At 41.6% G+C, this 16,079-nt stretch overlaps 1 protein-coding gene across 1 annotated transcript; it reads left to right on the top strand.

The window, feature by feature from the left end:
* The first annotated feature begins 1,078 nt into the window (after window positions 1–1,078).
* LOC136451421 (uncharacterized) lies at window positions 1,079–10,943 on the top strand. Its single transcript, XM_066452127.1, has 7 exons — window positions 1,079–2,094; window positions 2,492–2,931; window positions 9,574–9,907; window positions 9,997–10,179; window positions 10,462–10,516; window positions 10,607–10,726; window positions 10,815–10,943. The coding sequence occupies exons 1-7, from the start codon at window positions 1,079–1,081 to the stop codon at window positions 10,941–10,943; spliced, it is 2,277 nt and encodes a 758-aa protein (XP_066308224.1).
* Window positions 10,944–16,079: the final 5,136 nt, after the last annotated feature.

Below are 16,079 nucleotides of genomic sequence, written 5' to 3'. Positions count from 1 at the left end.
TCGCCGATATCGAGCAGGTCACTTAGAATTATTTTTTCCATGAAATGAACTACTTAGAAATCATGCCTTTTTTAGAATTAAATTTTCCATGAAATGAAAAACTTAGTAAATAGTTAGAAAATTATAGAAAATCCGTACTAGTTGAACTTGCGGACCGTGTTCAGCTCGGCCAACATGTTCTCTGCCGAGCGGTAACGGACGTCAAGGAGGAACTTTGATGCTACGAGGGAGAGCGGCAACGGTCGTGGAAGACCGTGTTCCCTTTCTCGTAGAATCGGAGCTCTTCCTTGGCCAAGTACGGTGCCGTCCGGTGGAGAAATGCTGGCCGAGATGATCACGTAAGCAAGGTCAACTAGTACGGATGGTTATTTATTGAAACATGTGAAATCCGTACTAGTTTTGTTTAAATATATCATTTTAGAAAATATGAAATTTACACTAGTTTGCAAAAATAAGTATAGAAAGTAGATGACAACTGGTACCGGATCATCGGCCTCTCGTTCGGTTGCGAAACGACTGAGGCCAGAACTCCCTCTCATTATCTGCGGCAAGTGTAAGCAGAAGATTGTGATGGAGTACCGAGTCAAGAGACAGGGACCCAACAAGGGTCGTGTTTTCTACAAGTGCCCGGATCGCGATGTGAGTTTCTTACGCATTTTATCTTTATGGCTAATTGACCTGCTTTTCTTGAATATTTTTGACTAAATATTTTTTGGCTTTAATTACAGTGGGAGGGCAATGGATGCGATGGTTGGTACTGGGAGGAAGATTATGCTACATACGTGCAGAATTTGGGTGCGCTTGAGGTAGCGGCTGCTGCTGATGAGGCAGTGAGCCAGCAGGAGAAGCTTATTGATATTCAACAGAAGAATGATTTGTCTGTTTTAGTTGCGTACGATCACGAAATAATTATGTTACTGAAGTGCATTGTAGTTTTAGTTTGTTTAGTGATAGTTGGGATTGCTTACGTTGTAGCCAGACTTAGTTAATTAATCAACCGTGTGTGTGTCATTTATGTTGTGTAATAAAATACTAAATTATGTTCAAGGTTTTCATAATTTGTCGTGTAATACAGATTATGTCACGCCATTGGATGTACAATGCCGATCGCCGCTCCCAAGACTTTATTGAGGGCTTGCACTATTTCTTAGGTGTGGCCGAGGCAAATAAGCGGGATGGTTTCATGTGCTGTCCATGTGCCCTATGTAAGAATTTAAAGGAATATTCAAGCTCAATGAGTCTTCATTCACATTTGCTTAAGTCAGGTTTCATGTCAAACTATATATGTTGGACTAAGCATGGAGAAAGCGGGGTCATGATGGAAGAAGGTGAAGGAGAAGATTTAGACATTGATGACATTATTGCTCAGTATGGTGCCTTTGATGATACTACAATGGGGGGAGATGAAGAAGAGGTAGCGGTAGAAGATGATCTCGGTGATGCTCTTGGCGATGCCATTCGTGATGCACAACAAGAATGGGAAAGTGAAAAAGAGAAAGTTAAGTTCGAGCGCATGCTTGAGGATCATAGGAAGTTGCTATACCCGACGGCCGAAGAGGGGCAAAAAAAGCTGGGTACAACACTGGAATTGCTACAGTGGAAGGCAAAGAATGGTATATCCGACAAGGCATTTGGGAATTTATTGAACCTCATAAAGAAGATGCTTCCGAAGCCAAATGAATTGCCCACCACTACGTACGAAGCAAAAAAGGTTGTCTGCCCATTGGGATTAAAAATCCAGAAGATACATGCATGTCCTAATGACTGCATCCTCTACCATGGCAATGAATACGAGAATTTGGATGAATGCCCGGTATGTAAAGCATCGCGGTATAAGATCAGGCGCGATGATCCTGGTGACGTCGAGGGTGAACAACGTCCTAGAAAGAAAATCCCTGCCAAGGTTATGTGGTATGCTCCTATAATACCACGCTTAAAACGTTTGTTCAGAAATAAAGACCATGCAAAGTTGTTGCGGTGGTATAAAGAAGACCGTAAGGTAGACAATATGCTGAGACACCCAGCTGATGGGTCCCAGTGGAGAGCGATAGACAGGGAATTTCCAGAGTTTGCAAATGAGGCTAGAAACTTAAGGTTCGCCTTAAGTACAGATGGTATGAATCCTTTTGGAGAGCAGAGCACTAGTCATAGCACTTGGCCAGTTACTCTATGTATCTACAACCTTCCTCCATGGTTATGCATGAAGCGGAAGTTCATTATGATGCCGATCCTCATCCAAGGTCCGAGGCAACCTGGCAACGATATTGATGTCTATCTGAAGCCATTAGTTGAAGAACTTCTAGTTTTATGGAACAAACCAGGTGTACGTGTCTAGGGATGAGTACAAACAAGAACACTTTGACCTACGAGCAATGTTGTTCGTAACAATCAATGATTGGCCTGCTTTAAGTAATCTTTCAGGTCAGACAAACAAAGGATATAATGCATGCACACATTGTTTTGATGACCTTGACAGTATATATTTGAAAAGATGTCGAAAGGTCGTGTACCTTGGCCATCGTCGATTCCTTCCGTTGAATCACCAAGTAAGAAAGAAAGGGAAGCATTTTAAAGGTAAGCCAGACCATCGGAAGAAGCCTCATAACCGAACCGGGGAAGATGTACTCGCAATGGTCAAGGATGTGAAAGTAGTATTTGGAAAGGGACAAGGCAGTGAATCTGTTCCCAAAGATGCTAAGGGACACGCACCCATGTGGAAGAAGAAGTCCATCTTTTGGGAGCTACCCTATTGGCAAGTCCTAGAGGTCCGCAACGCAATCGACGTGATGCACCTAACAAAGAATCTTTGTGTGAACCTGTTAGGATTCATGGGTGTGTACGGGAAGCCAAAGGATTCACTTGAAGCACGCCAGGACTTGCAGGGCATGAAAGAACGAGACAACCTTCATCCAGAGAAGACAGATGATGGACGTCATTACTTAAGTCCTGCTAGCTACACGCTTAGCAAAGAAGAGAGGGACAGCATGTTCGAATGTCTAAGCAGCATCAAGGTCCCATCGGGATTCTCCTCCAATATAAAGGGTATAATAAATGTGCCAGATAAGAAATTCCTAAACTTAAAGTCCCATGACTGCCACGTTCTTATGACGCAATTGCTTCCAGTTGCTTTAAGAGGAATTCTACCTCCACATGTACGTCTAGCCACCGTGAAGCTATGTGCATTCCTCAATGCAATTTCTCAGAAGGCAATCAATCCAGTGGAACTAGCTACTCTACAGAATGATGTGGTTCAATGTCTTGTCAGCTTTGAGTTGGTGTTCCCTCCATCCTTCTTTAATATCATGACACACATCCTAGTTCATTTGGTGAAGGAGATTAGTATTCTTGGACCTGTGTTCTTACATAACATGTTCCCCTTCGAGAGGTTTATGGGAGTCTTGAAGAAATATGTGAAAGTCCGTTCTAAGCCTGAAGGAAGCATCGCCCAGGGCTATGGAACAGAGGAGGTCATTGAGTTCTGTGTTGACTTTATTCCTGACCTTGCCCCGATTGGCGTTCCCGAATCACGACACGAGGGGCGACTCAGTGGTAAAGGAACTTTAGGGAAGAAAACATATATCGGCATGGAAGACGATTATTTCAATAAAGCACACTACACAGTTCTTCAGAACTCGTCATTGGTGCATCCGTACATCGAGATACATAAGGAGTTCTTACGATCCAAATTTCCAGGGAAGACTGAAGCTTGGATTAGGCGTCAGCACATGGAAAGTTTCAGTGGTTGGTTGCGAAAAGAATGTCAAGGCGATGACAATATTGATGAGCAACTGTATTTGTTGGCTAGGCAGCCATCGTGGCATATCCTCACGTACCAAGGGTACGAGATAAATGGGAATACATTTTACACAGTTGCCCAAGATAAAAGGAGCACCAATCAAAATAGTGGTGTTCGCATAGATGGAACAGATCCAAATGGGAATATACAAACATATTATGGCCGCATAGAAGAGATATGGGAACTAGACTACGCACCTAATTTTAAAGTCCCTTTGTTCCGGTGCCAATGGGTGAAGCTGACCGGAGGAGGGGTAACAGTCGACAAAGAGTATGGAATGACAACAGTGGACCTCAACAATATTGGGTACAAAGAGGAACCATTCGTCCTTGCTGCCGATGTGAGTCAGGTGTTCTATGTGAAAGACATGTCTACAAAATCAAAGAGAGGAAAAAACGAAGACATCAACTCAATGATCAATGAGCCAAAGCGCCACATAATTCTTTCTGGGAAAATAAATATAGTGGGAATTGAAGACAAGTCAGACATGTCAGAAGATTACGAAAGAAATGTCCGAATTCCACCCTTCATAGTGAAGAAAGATCCAAGCATCATGTTAAATGATGAAGACACTCCATGGTTACGACAAGATCATAACCAAGGGTCATACGTCAAGAAGAAATTCACTGTTGTGCCCGCATGATACAACGATGCATGTTTAATATATTATGTTTTAGAGACGGATATTATGTAATATGTTATGACTTCACAATTGTAGATCTTGCTGAGATGATCAAACTTGGTATTCAGAGTTTTTTCATCTGAGGTCATTTAGTGTCTCATTTGAGCAAGTTTGACCAAGTCAAATTTGGTCAAATAAAAAAACAACACTTTGACTCTAGTATTATGAACTCTAAATGACTTCAAATTGAAAAGTTTTGAATACCAAGTTTGTTAAACTCAAAAAGATCTACAATTGTTGTTTTGGTCAACTTTCCATTTGAGAAAGTTTGGACGGTTCAAATTTGTGATTTTTAAATTTCGACGCCTACAAACTAGTTTTCGGGACCCTAGATTGTCTCAAATTGAAAAGTTTTGAATACCGAGTTTGTTAAGCTCATCAATATATACAATCCTTATATAGGCCATTTTTTCATTTGAGAAAGCTTGAACAAAATGTAGTTCAAATTTCACAAGTGTGTGACATAGTTTTAGAAAGTATATATGAGATTCAAGAAGTTGTGACTAGTGTTTGATAAAAATTTCTCAAATGGGAAAATGAGCTATGTAACAATTGTAGATCTTGCTGAGATGATCAAACTTGGTATTCAGAGTTTTTTCATCTGAGGTCATTTAGTGTCTCATTTGAGCAAGTTTGACCAAGTCAAATTTGGTCAAATAAAAAAACAACACTTTGACTCTAGTATTATGAACTCTAAATGACTTCAAATTGAAAAGTTTTGAATACCAAGTTTGTTAAACTCAAAAAGATCTACAATTGTTGTTTTGGTCAACTTTCCATTTGAGAAAGTTTGGATGGTTCAAATTTGTGATTTTTAAATTTCGACGCCTACAAACTAGTTTTCGGGACCCTAGATTGTCTCAAATTGAAAAGTTTTGAATACCGAGTTTGTTAAGCTCATCAATATATACAATCCTTATATAGGCCATTTTTTCATTTGAGAAAGTTGTAGAACAAAAAATACTACATTTTCTCTATTTTTATAGGTTCAACAAAAAATTCCTGTCAATTTTGGTCAAAAACCGAGAAAAAATTGAAACATTGACGTTACAATAATGTGATAATAAATTTCCTATCGAATAATATTAGTTTTATTAATTTTAAGTTAGAAATATATTTTTGCATTAACAAAATACTTAGTATTAGTAACATTTATATTCTATATTCATAAAAGAAATTAAAAACTTTAGGTTACAAAATTTTCCTATTTACAATAAATAATTAGTTAATCAATAGTATTTTTTAAAATAAATATTGCAAAGTATTGAAGTTGCTATGGAATTAATTGATTAACCTAGTATTAAACAAAAACAAAATCCCAGGCCTTTCCAATTACGCTGGCGGGTTGGCAAATTTTTCAGGGCTTCAGTCCCGGCCCAGACCAAGAACCGGGACTAAAGGGTGGGCGGCAATTTCGGTGCCCGCCAAAAAAATACCTTTAGTCCCGGCTGGTAACACGAGCCGGGACTAAAGGCCATTTAGTCCCGGCTGGTAAGACCAACCGGGACTAAAGGGTTGGACCTTTAGTCCCGGTTGGTATTACCAGCCGGGACTAAATGTCCTTTAGTCCCGGCTGGTGTTACCAGCCGGGACTAAAGGGTCGCGGGCTATATATATCGAACGTCTGTTCTGTTCATCTTCGATCTCGCCTCCGTCGCTCAGCCCCGCCTGGCCGCGCCATCCGCCGTCGTCGAGCTCGTCTCTGCCGCGCCGCCGTCGTCGTGTACCCCCGCCCGGCCGCGCCATTCTCCAGGCCCGCATCGCCGCATCCCGTCTCCGCCGCCGCACCCGACCCCACCCTCCGTCGCCGACGCTTCCCGCGCGCCCACGCCGTACGGCCTCCGTCGAACTCGCGATCTTGATCTGCTGCTCTCGATCGGCCAAGTTTTTTAGATTTTTTTTACAAAGTCTCGGCTGTACGTTAGATTAAAATGTATTCAATTTTAATTAGTAGTTTATTGTTAGTTTTTTAGTTATTTTTAGATAGTTTTTGATATATTAGATTTAAATGTATTAAAATTTAATTAGTATTTTATTTAGATAGTTTTTTTAGATAGTTTTTTATTATAGTTTTTGATATATGTTAGATTAAAATGTATTATCTTACTAGTTTATCTAATTTCATGTTAGATTTATTTAATTGGATTTAGTAATTATATATTCTATCTCTCTATATATATTATATCTAGAGAGAGATTCTATATATGTATACATATGTACTTAATTATTTCTATATGTATATATACATGTACTTATTTTCATGTGTTGAGAGAGAGAAAATTGTATCTAGAGAGACATTCTATGTGTATCACATGCATATCTAGAGATATAGACATATGCACTTATTTCTATGTGTTGAGAGAGAGAGAAAATATATTGTATCATTCTATGTGTATATATATACATGTACTTATTTCCATGTTGATGAAATATTATGTGTTATTATATTTAATTGGATTTAGTAATTCTATATGTGTTATCACATGTACTTATGTTATGTACCATAGTAATTCTATCTATGTGTTATCTTGAAGATACAAATGGCTGCTCCGAATGATAACTTGAGTGATGACATAATGGCGGATATTATCAACGCCGGCACCAATGTGGATGTAGATGACACGAGTCAGTACTTTGCTGATTATGAGGATATCCTGAATATGCCGGTGGTTGAAGATCAACAAATTGTCGCGCAAGAAAATACTGGCGAGGTATATTCGATTATCTATCATCTCTTATAGATGCATGCGTACGTATATTTGTTGTTAATCGTTGTGTTTCTACTCATGTAGCCGGTCTCTGGATCTACATCAACCACCGACAAAAGTAGGAAAGTCCGAGGGCCAAAAAAGCCATTAGAGGGCCGTTTCATAATATCAGAATTCGACACCGACACCGGCAAACCATTGGGACCACATGCTCAGACATATGTCAATCAATGTGGGTTCGTTGTAAGGGATAGGATCCCAGTTAGTGCTCATGAATGGAAGCAGAAGATATCCGCTCCTAATGTTAGTTTTGTATCTGATCGTGACAAGAACCTAGCTTGGAGAGATATCACTCAGCATTTCACATTACAAGCAGATGATGCTTTGAAGGAGCTAGTGAGGGATTGGACAATGAAGAAGATGGCAACATTGTTCCAGAGTTGGAAGAAGACATTGTATAAAAAGTTTATCTTGAAGAATGCTACGCCGAATTTCAATGCTAAGGCGTTTGTCAAGTTGGAGTCCCATTGGGATGCCTTCGTAGAATACAAGACATCCCAAGACAGTGAGGAACGTGTGATGAGGAATCGGCAGAATGCCCGACAGAAGCAATACCATCATCGCATGGGATCAGGTGGTTATAAGAGTGCTATTCCCAAGTGGCAGAACCTAGAAGCAGAGATTACTGCCAAGGGAATCATACCTGAAACAATAGAGAAGAACTGGCCTCAACGCGCGAAGAATTGGTTCTACGCTCATGGGGGAAGCCTAGACCCAGACACTGGCAAGCTAATTTTCGGCCAAAAAATTGAGAGAGCAACACAGAGACTAGCTCGTGCTAGGGAAGAAGCTGATAGTGGTGTTTTCAAGCCCAACAGAGAGAAGGATGAATTGACATATGCCCTAGAGAATCCCGAACACGGTGGTCGAACAAGAGGCTATGGGGCGGTTCCGTGGCTACACGCATTCCCAGCAGACAAGGATACCTACAGAAGCCGCCAAAGAAAGAAGGATGAGGAGGCAGAACGAATCCGTGCATTGGAGCAATTTGTTGATGAGTCACGACAAGCATTGCTTGAATCACGTGAACGAGAAAAATCTCTTGAGGCAAGAATGCAGGAGGAGATCAAGAGGCAAGTGCAGCTAGCAATGAGTCAAATGCAATCGCAATCAACGCCGGGAGTCACCATTAGCCCCGTTGGTCAGATGAAAAGCAGTTGTGCTTCTACGGAGCTGCCAGTTATTCAAGACGACGCTGGGTTGCGCTTCCCTGTTGATGACATTACCGAGCCTCTAACAACATGTGAGCTGCACATTCCAGATGGTAATAATGCATCAATCATGGTGGCTGTCGGGGTTGTATCTCCAATAGACCGAACGAAGACACCAAGAATCCATGGGTCAGTTATTCAACCTGGATATGCTAGCGTCTCGGTCGATAGAGTGCTCAAAGGTTACAGCAATGTTCCTCTTGACATTGAAGGCGGTGATGGGGAGAAGACACTAGGAGAAGCAGAAAAGACATTTATTCAATGGCGCAAACGCTTCATCATCATTCCTGGGGCGCCACCGCTTCCCCTACCTCACCCTAGGTACGAATGAAAGTGAATGAAATATTATTTTCCATTAATTTTCTATTGGCTTAAAAAATAATTGACACACAACTTGTTTTTGTAGCAGGGTCTCCCCCCAGCCTAGCCTAATCATTCATTCCCCATCTCATCACAGCGTCGCGGGGGGCGAGACGACTTCATCCCCACGGCGATCGCCAACTCCTACACCGGCCCCATCGCCTCCACAACGATCTCCAACTCCTACACCGGCCCCACCGCCTCCACAACGATCTCCAACGCCTCCACGCCGGTCTCCACCAACACCGGCCACATCGCCTCCACGCCGGTCTCCAACACCGCCCCCACCCCCTCCACAGCGACGCACTACAAAGACGTCTAAGGTCCCGGCGGCAAAGAAGACCCCGAGAAAAAGAGTTATTTCTCAAGAAATACTTTCTGAAAAGACTGATGAGCAAATAGCAGCTGAAGAAGACAAAAAAGTGAAAGATTTTTTTATAGATACCAAAAAGAAGAGTCAAGCGAAGCTTAAGGAGAAGCCGTACTTTTACCTACCACGAGAGGTGCTGAGGCAGAAGGTCGATGCTCACAAGAAAAAGATGATTGAACTTCGTAAGCCTTCGCCACTATCAGACTATGACCGCTCCCTCGTGAAGTCACATGATGCAGATAAGAAAAGGAAAAGAGCATCAGGGAAGGATGTCCCACAGCTCGGACAACAGAAGCAACCAATGCAAAATCTTGTTGTTGCTAATCAATATGGTTCCAACATAGAAGTCTATCGACCAGACAACTCTGGAGAAGTGTCGGTTCAAGCCCTTAATGCTTTTTTTCAAGATACTGGTTTAACCTTGGATCAATTGACGGGCAAAGCTCCAATCCAGAACCTGGAAGTTGATACCTGGAAGACTTATAAATATGGCAAAAGTCTGTACAACCCTGCGGCTCTGAATGAATTGGGTACGCAAATGTACTTGCTCAACAAGTGGTACATGCAGGCGTGTGGCAGGGGTGAGCAGTGGATCTTTGTCAGATTTAGAGACCATCATTACTTCCGTGGCGATGACATCTTACATATTAGTTTCGAAGAATTGCATCAACTATACCACATGGACGCTCTGGACAAATCAATCATTAGCTCCTTTTGTTTGTAAGTGATTCTTACTTTTATTTAATAAACTCACTTCCATGCGTACGTGTATATAATTATCCTCACATGTAACTTATATTTATATACAGATTCCAGATGTCAGAGCTCCAAAGAATACAAGACACCAGTGTTGGCTTCATTGATCCTTATATCGTATTCAAAACCGGTATTATTGTCAAGGAGCGATGGGTATCTGAAGCACAGGAGAATATCATGATGTTCTTCGTGAAGCAGCACGACAAGACAACAATACTTTTCCCATACAACTTTGAGTAAGTGTTAATAATAATGTAGTCTACACATTTTATGTAATATCAATACAACTTATATGCATGTACGTGTGTGTATAAACCAATGCAGTTTTCACTGGATACTCATTGTCATTGAGTTAAACTCAAGTCGGTTACTAATCTTTGACTCGTTGAGAAAAGAACGGGCACTATACCAAGATATGATAGACATTATCCAGGGGTAATTTCGATCTCTCGCGCACAACTATTATTGAATAGACTTTGCCATAATTTATTAACGATCGTACATTATTGGTCGCACAGGGTTTGGAAAGAGTTTATTCGGCAACATCGCAAGGATTGCAAGGCACCACTTAATGTAGTTGAAATACCAGTAAGTTGTACTATATACACTTCTCCACGTGTTTAATTACTATATCGTACTTCAATTTACGTGTGAGATGATGAGAATAATCTTCTTCTCGTACAGTGGTGTTTGCGGCAGGAACCAGGTAATAACTTGTGTGGATACTACGTTTGTGAATTTATCACTGCGCACATAAGAAGAACTCCTGAAGATGTCCTCAGAGTACGTATATATCAATTTTTATTTATTTTTAAATGAATATATATACATATATGTGTATTAATACTTTTCCTTTTATTTCAAATGCAAGACTGAATGGTTGAAACGAAGGGTCATGCAAAAAGACCATCTGAAAGCAGTTCAAGAGTCAATAGCAGGATATCTTCTAGAAAAAGTGCTAAATCCCAACGGCGAGTTCTACTTTGATCCTAAGGAATAAATGATGTAAATTAAATGTTTATTGATATCGTTATTTTCGAGAACAAGATTATGAAAGTGTTGTATATATACATATATATATATCTATAATATATATAGTTTCATACTTTATTCGAATATAATAATGCTCAAGATGAGAATTAGATGTAATTATACGCATGCGTGTATTTATATTAGCAGCGTAGAATACGTACATAAAAACATATTATATATTAAACAAATACGTGTAACTGAACTGAAAACAAATTAAACAAAAAAAATGAAAAAGAAAAGGAACCTTTAGTCCCGGTTGGGGTTACCAACCGGGACTAAAGGGTGAACCGTTAGTCCCGGTTGGTGTTACCAACCGGGACTAAAGGGTACGCCAGGTTGCTCGGCTGGAGGGCCTTTAGTCCCGGTTGGTGTTACCAACCGGGACTAAAGGTCCCTCTTTAGTCCCGGCTCGATGACCCGGGACTGAAGGTTCCACCTTTAGTCCCGGGATCGTTGTCCCGGCGCGGTAACCGGGACTAAAGGCTGTTACCGCCCGGGACAACAAGTCCATTCTGTATAGGAGCGGGATGCTTAGATGCCAGGTTTCTTAAAGTGGGGTCGTGCTCCTCGCGGAGAGTATATAAAACGCCCAGGCGTTGACTTGGCACAAATAAATAGGCCACGCCATCAGGCAAACAGGCAAGTGGGTCAAAACAAATCAACCGAGAGAACCACTCGCGGTACCCATTAAGGCCAGGTTCGGTTGCAAATGAATCAACGGGATTGAGGTGGTTTAAATCGCTAGAAAGTCAAAATTCCTCCTAATCCGTTTCAATCCCCTCTAACCACTATGAAATGAGTTATAACCGAACATGGCCTAAATTAAATTTAGATTGGTTTTTGGGTCAACCCAGGCTCTGGTGACCGAGAGCTACTCGTTTTTTTTTTACAATTACCCAGTATAACGTAGATACTCACAAACGCATGCACACTCACCTCTATAAACGCATGCACGCAAACTCTACCCCTATGAGTATCTTTGAAGGCTGAGCCGGTAAATACTCGAGATTGATGAAGTCATAACAAACATCTCGCTATCGACGGGAACGTCGTCTACCACTGAAAGCACAGCGCCGTTAAATCCTAAAATATTTACTCCCACGGGAAGTCAAACCCAGAATTTGAGGTGCTAATAGGGCTCTTCTAACCATTATTAGACTACAGGCCCTTTCGCGATCGAGCGCTACTCGTTGGACACACTCACTGGCCAAATTTGTTGCTTGCTCTGGCCAAATTTCCCGTCCTCGAAGGAAACTAAGCCTTAGTACCTCTTCCATCTCCCTTCATGCCAAATAATAAATTCAACACAGAAGCAAAAGAGCAAAACTATCTAGTTAATTACTGGCCTCTTCCTTTTTCACTTACAATCCTGCTGCAAGAAACTGTAATAGCTTTTAAAGAAATATCTATCAAAATAAACGCTTTAGTAATTAAAAATAAAAAAAGAGTATGCAATCATCCAGTAATTCATTTATTTTACAAGAGTGCATGGAACCGGCTAGAGCGACGGTGGCCACTAAAAATCTAAGACATTTGGCAATTTTGATTAGTTATACAAGAGATCCTAAATAATAAGCTACTTCCTAATTAGTGGGGTCTTCAACCTAGGTTGACAAGTAAGAAGTTCAAGTTTTAAGAAAGTAAACAATACAAAAAGGAGCTTGAATTGAACTTGAGATCGGTGACTTACTGGTCACCCTTAGTCTAGGCTGAGGTGAGCTCAATGTTTCGCCACTCCACTATCAAGCTCCCAACCCTACATGGTTGTCTCGGTACCTTGAGCATTGATCTTTGAGCCGATCGACTACAACCAAGGAGATACTCAATACCTCCATTCTACTAAAATTTCCCTTTTCCTTATCCGGTAAGGATGAGTACAATAGCCCCTCACTATCTCCAAGCCACACACTAGTTGTTACCCCCTCACCGTGCTTTGGCATACCACACTGCATAGCTCTGGCGTACACCGTAGTTATGCACCTGATAAATCAAGCAATTGTAACTGGCAATATGTCAAATTGACTGTTATTCGGTGATCTATCTGGTGAGGGCACCAGAGAATTCTAGTGCACTGTGCTGCTTTGTCTCTCAAAATCATGCACTATGCTTGGTGCTTTTCTCCAGTAGAGCGCCGGAGAAATCCAGTGAGGGTTTTTCAAATTTGGCGCCTCTATAACATGTGCATTGTTCCAACTGTCCAATGCTTTTTTATGGTCATAGCAGCGGAAGCACCACGTATTGCACTCACAACATCTAGGGTTAGCCATTGTTCCATCTCTTTGGTGGTTGCACCGAAGAGCTCTGGTGCACTATGAAACAATAGAAACGACTTATTTTCAAACCCTTTTTCAAACATGCTAACACTAGTTCTTAGCTAGCATTTTTCAAACATTTTCCAAAGGTTTGTCAAACTCATCTCACAACTCCACTTGATTCTAAATGCAACACATTTGTTAGACCTCACAATTGGCACTAGATAACCATAATGTAAGTCTTTCTACTGTGTGATATTAGGGCATGATTGGATTCATGCGAACAGTGCGTTCCTTCTATCTATCTTACATATTGATTCAATGGGACGGGGTTGAAGTAGAGGGCATGCCTGCTGATGCTTTAGTTGATATTGCTATGACTGATGGTTCTTCTATTTGGGTGCATGATGAGGTCTGATGCTTAATAGGTTTGGACATTTGAAATTATGACTTTCTTAGTGCTTCCAAAGATGGTCTATATGGGTTGATGCTTAATAGATTTGGATATATTTCAGATTATGACTTTCTTTGTGTGTGCAAAGATGGTTTTGTACCTGCTATTGCAAGCAAAATGAAAATCAGTGAACCATATTATTTAAACCAGTGGGTTTTATGGCTGATATATGTGAATATCATCCTTAGCATAAAGGATGACCAATTCATTATGTTTTTGCAATGTTCTCAGAATAATTTTTGTCTTTGAATGCTTTTCATACTTGCAAGCTTCACCTCAGAACACGGGGACGTATGTTAAAAACCAAAATTGACCTTATATGTTTATTTCTAGGAATGTCGGTTAGACCTATTTGCGAAACCTACCAGACATAAATTTTGGTACCGTGCAGTGTGATAATCTTACCACAACTTTTGACATTAGGAAATTCTGATGGCACAATATAATCAAGAGAGAGGTTCTACTTGCAGTGCCTTTATCCAAGAGAGTTGTTCAACGACTTTGCCGGATCCTAGGAGGTGGAGAGGTTGCATTATTGCACGCACCGATGCACGTTGTGGCATGTGGAGCTCATCAAGGAGCGGCAGTTTCGTAACGTGTGAGCCTGTGGGCTCGTGCTCCTCGCGGAGAGCGTATGTATGCATAAATATAAAACGCGCGCGCGCGCCGAGAGGCTAGCAAATCGAGCGCGATGGGGAGAGGAGCCAACCGCGTCTTCCTCCTCCTCGCCTGGGCGCTGCTGCTCTTCGCTCTGCAGACCCCGGCGTCGGCTGAAAAGAAGGCATGCAATGCAATCTGCTGGATGGTGCTTCCTTTAATTTGTTACTATCTCCGATCCATTCAGTTTGCTTCTCCGATCGATCCTCGTCATGTTCATTCGTTATTCTATATGCGTATACACAGTGCTAACTACTGTTCCTAAGTAGTCATGCATGGAACTGATGATCTGAATTGTACTTTTGTGCACGCCTGCAGTCGTATGTGACCTTCTTCAGGGAATTCCCGGTCTCCCCTTATGCGCTACTTGCTACAATCACCCACTACTGGATTCAGGTTCTTTACCGAGTGCCTGAGGCACTCGGCAAAGGCCCAATTGCACTTGGCAAAGCCTTTGCCGAGTGCGGCACTCGGCAAAGAACACACGGCAAAAAATTGATCGGCAAAGTCCTCTTTGCTGAGTGTTTTTTATCGGGCACTCTGCAAAGAAAAGCGATCGTCATGGCGTCGGCCCCGTTGACGATCGCTTTGCCGAGTGCCAACCCTGCAGGCACTCGGCAAATTTTTTTTATTTTTATTTTTTAAAATTCTTTGCCGAGTGTCATCTATCCGGCCCTTGGCAAAGATGTTTTATTTATTTTTTTTCTAAAAATTCTTTGCCGAGTGCCCCCTAGCCGGCGCTCGGCAAAGTTTGAATTTTTTTTAAAAAAAAATTCTTTGCCGAGTGCCCTCTGGCCCGCACTCGGCAAAGTTTGAATTTTTTTTTAAAAAAAATTCTTTACCGAGTATCATGGTCATGGCACTCGGCAAAGCTGGAAAAATGGTTTTCGGAACGCCCATTTTTTCAGCTTTGCCGAGTGCTGTGACCATGACACTCGACAACGAGGTTCTTTGCCGAGTGCAACACTCGGCAAAGTGACCCAAAACGGCAATTTTTAATTTTTTTTACGTTCCATCATGACAAATAAATTAATACAAACATATATCACATATATATCTCATCCATCACATATATATCTCATCCATCCACATATCACATCCATCATAATATATATCACATATATAATAATAAGTGCTCAAGTCCATCCAAATAAATCCACAAGTCCATCAAAGTCCATAAGTGCATCACAAGTATATCACAAGTCCATCACCAAGTGAACAACAAATGAAAAAAATACAACGTGCACTCATCTCGGCCACTGCGACTATGGTGAAGGTCCAGCTCCATCATTCGGAGGTGCATGAGGTGGATTATTCGAACCACTGTCAAATAGAGATTGCACAAAGGAGAAAAGATTGCATGTGAGACAAGATTATTTGGATAGCTAATCTAGGAAGGTAGAGGCCATACAAGCAAAGCACAAGCGAAAGTAAAAAACTTTCATACTCATAGGAGTAGCTGCAACTGCAGGACGTGGAAGCGGAGGTGAAACCAATAGCCCAGCTGGCAGAGAGAAGCCCACACGTTGCCCAAGCCCTTGTAGGAACTCCGTAATGTCCGTCAGCCTCTGCGCCTGGGCCTACCGCTCGGCCCACTCGGCCTCCAGCTGGGCCGCCATCCTCTGCTGCCCGGCCTCCAGCTCCTGACGTTGCCTCATTTCTTGTTACAGCTGGGCCTGCAATATTTCACTCCAATGTTTCAGTAGTGCAAAGCTAATTAAGGTGTGTAAAGATCAATGTA

Source organism: Miscanthus floridulus, chromosome 5 (assembly GCF_019320115.1).
Source record: "Miscanthus floridulus cultivar M001 chromosome 5, ASM1932011v1, whole genome shotgun sequence".
In the NCBI taxonomy this organism is placed as follows: domain Eukaryota; kingdom Viridiplantae; phylum Streptophyta; class Magnoliopsida; order Poales; family Poaceae; genus Miscanthus; species Miscanthus floridulus.
Note: the sequence above shows the minus strand (reverse complement) of the source record. Positions and strands in the feature narration are given on the sequence as shown.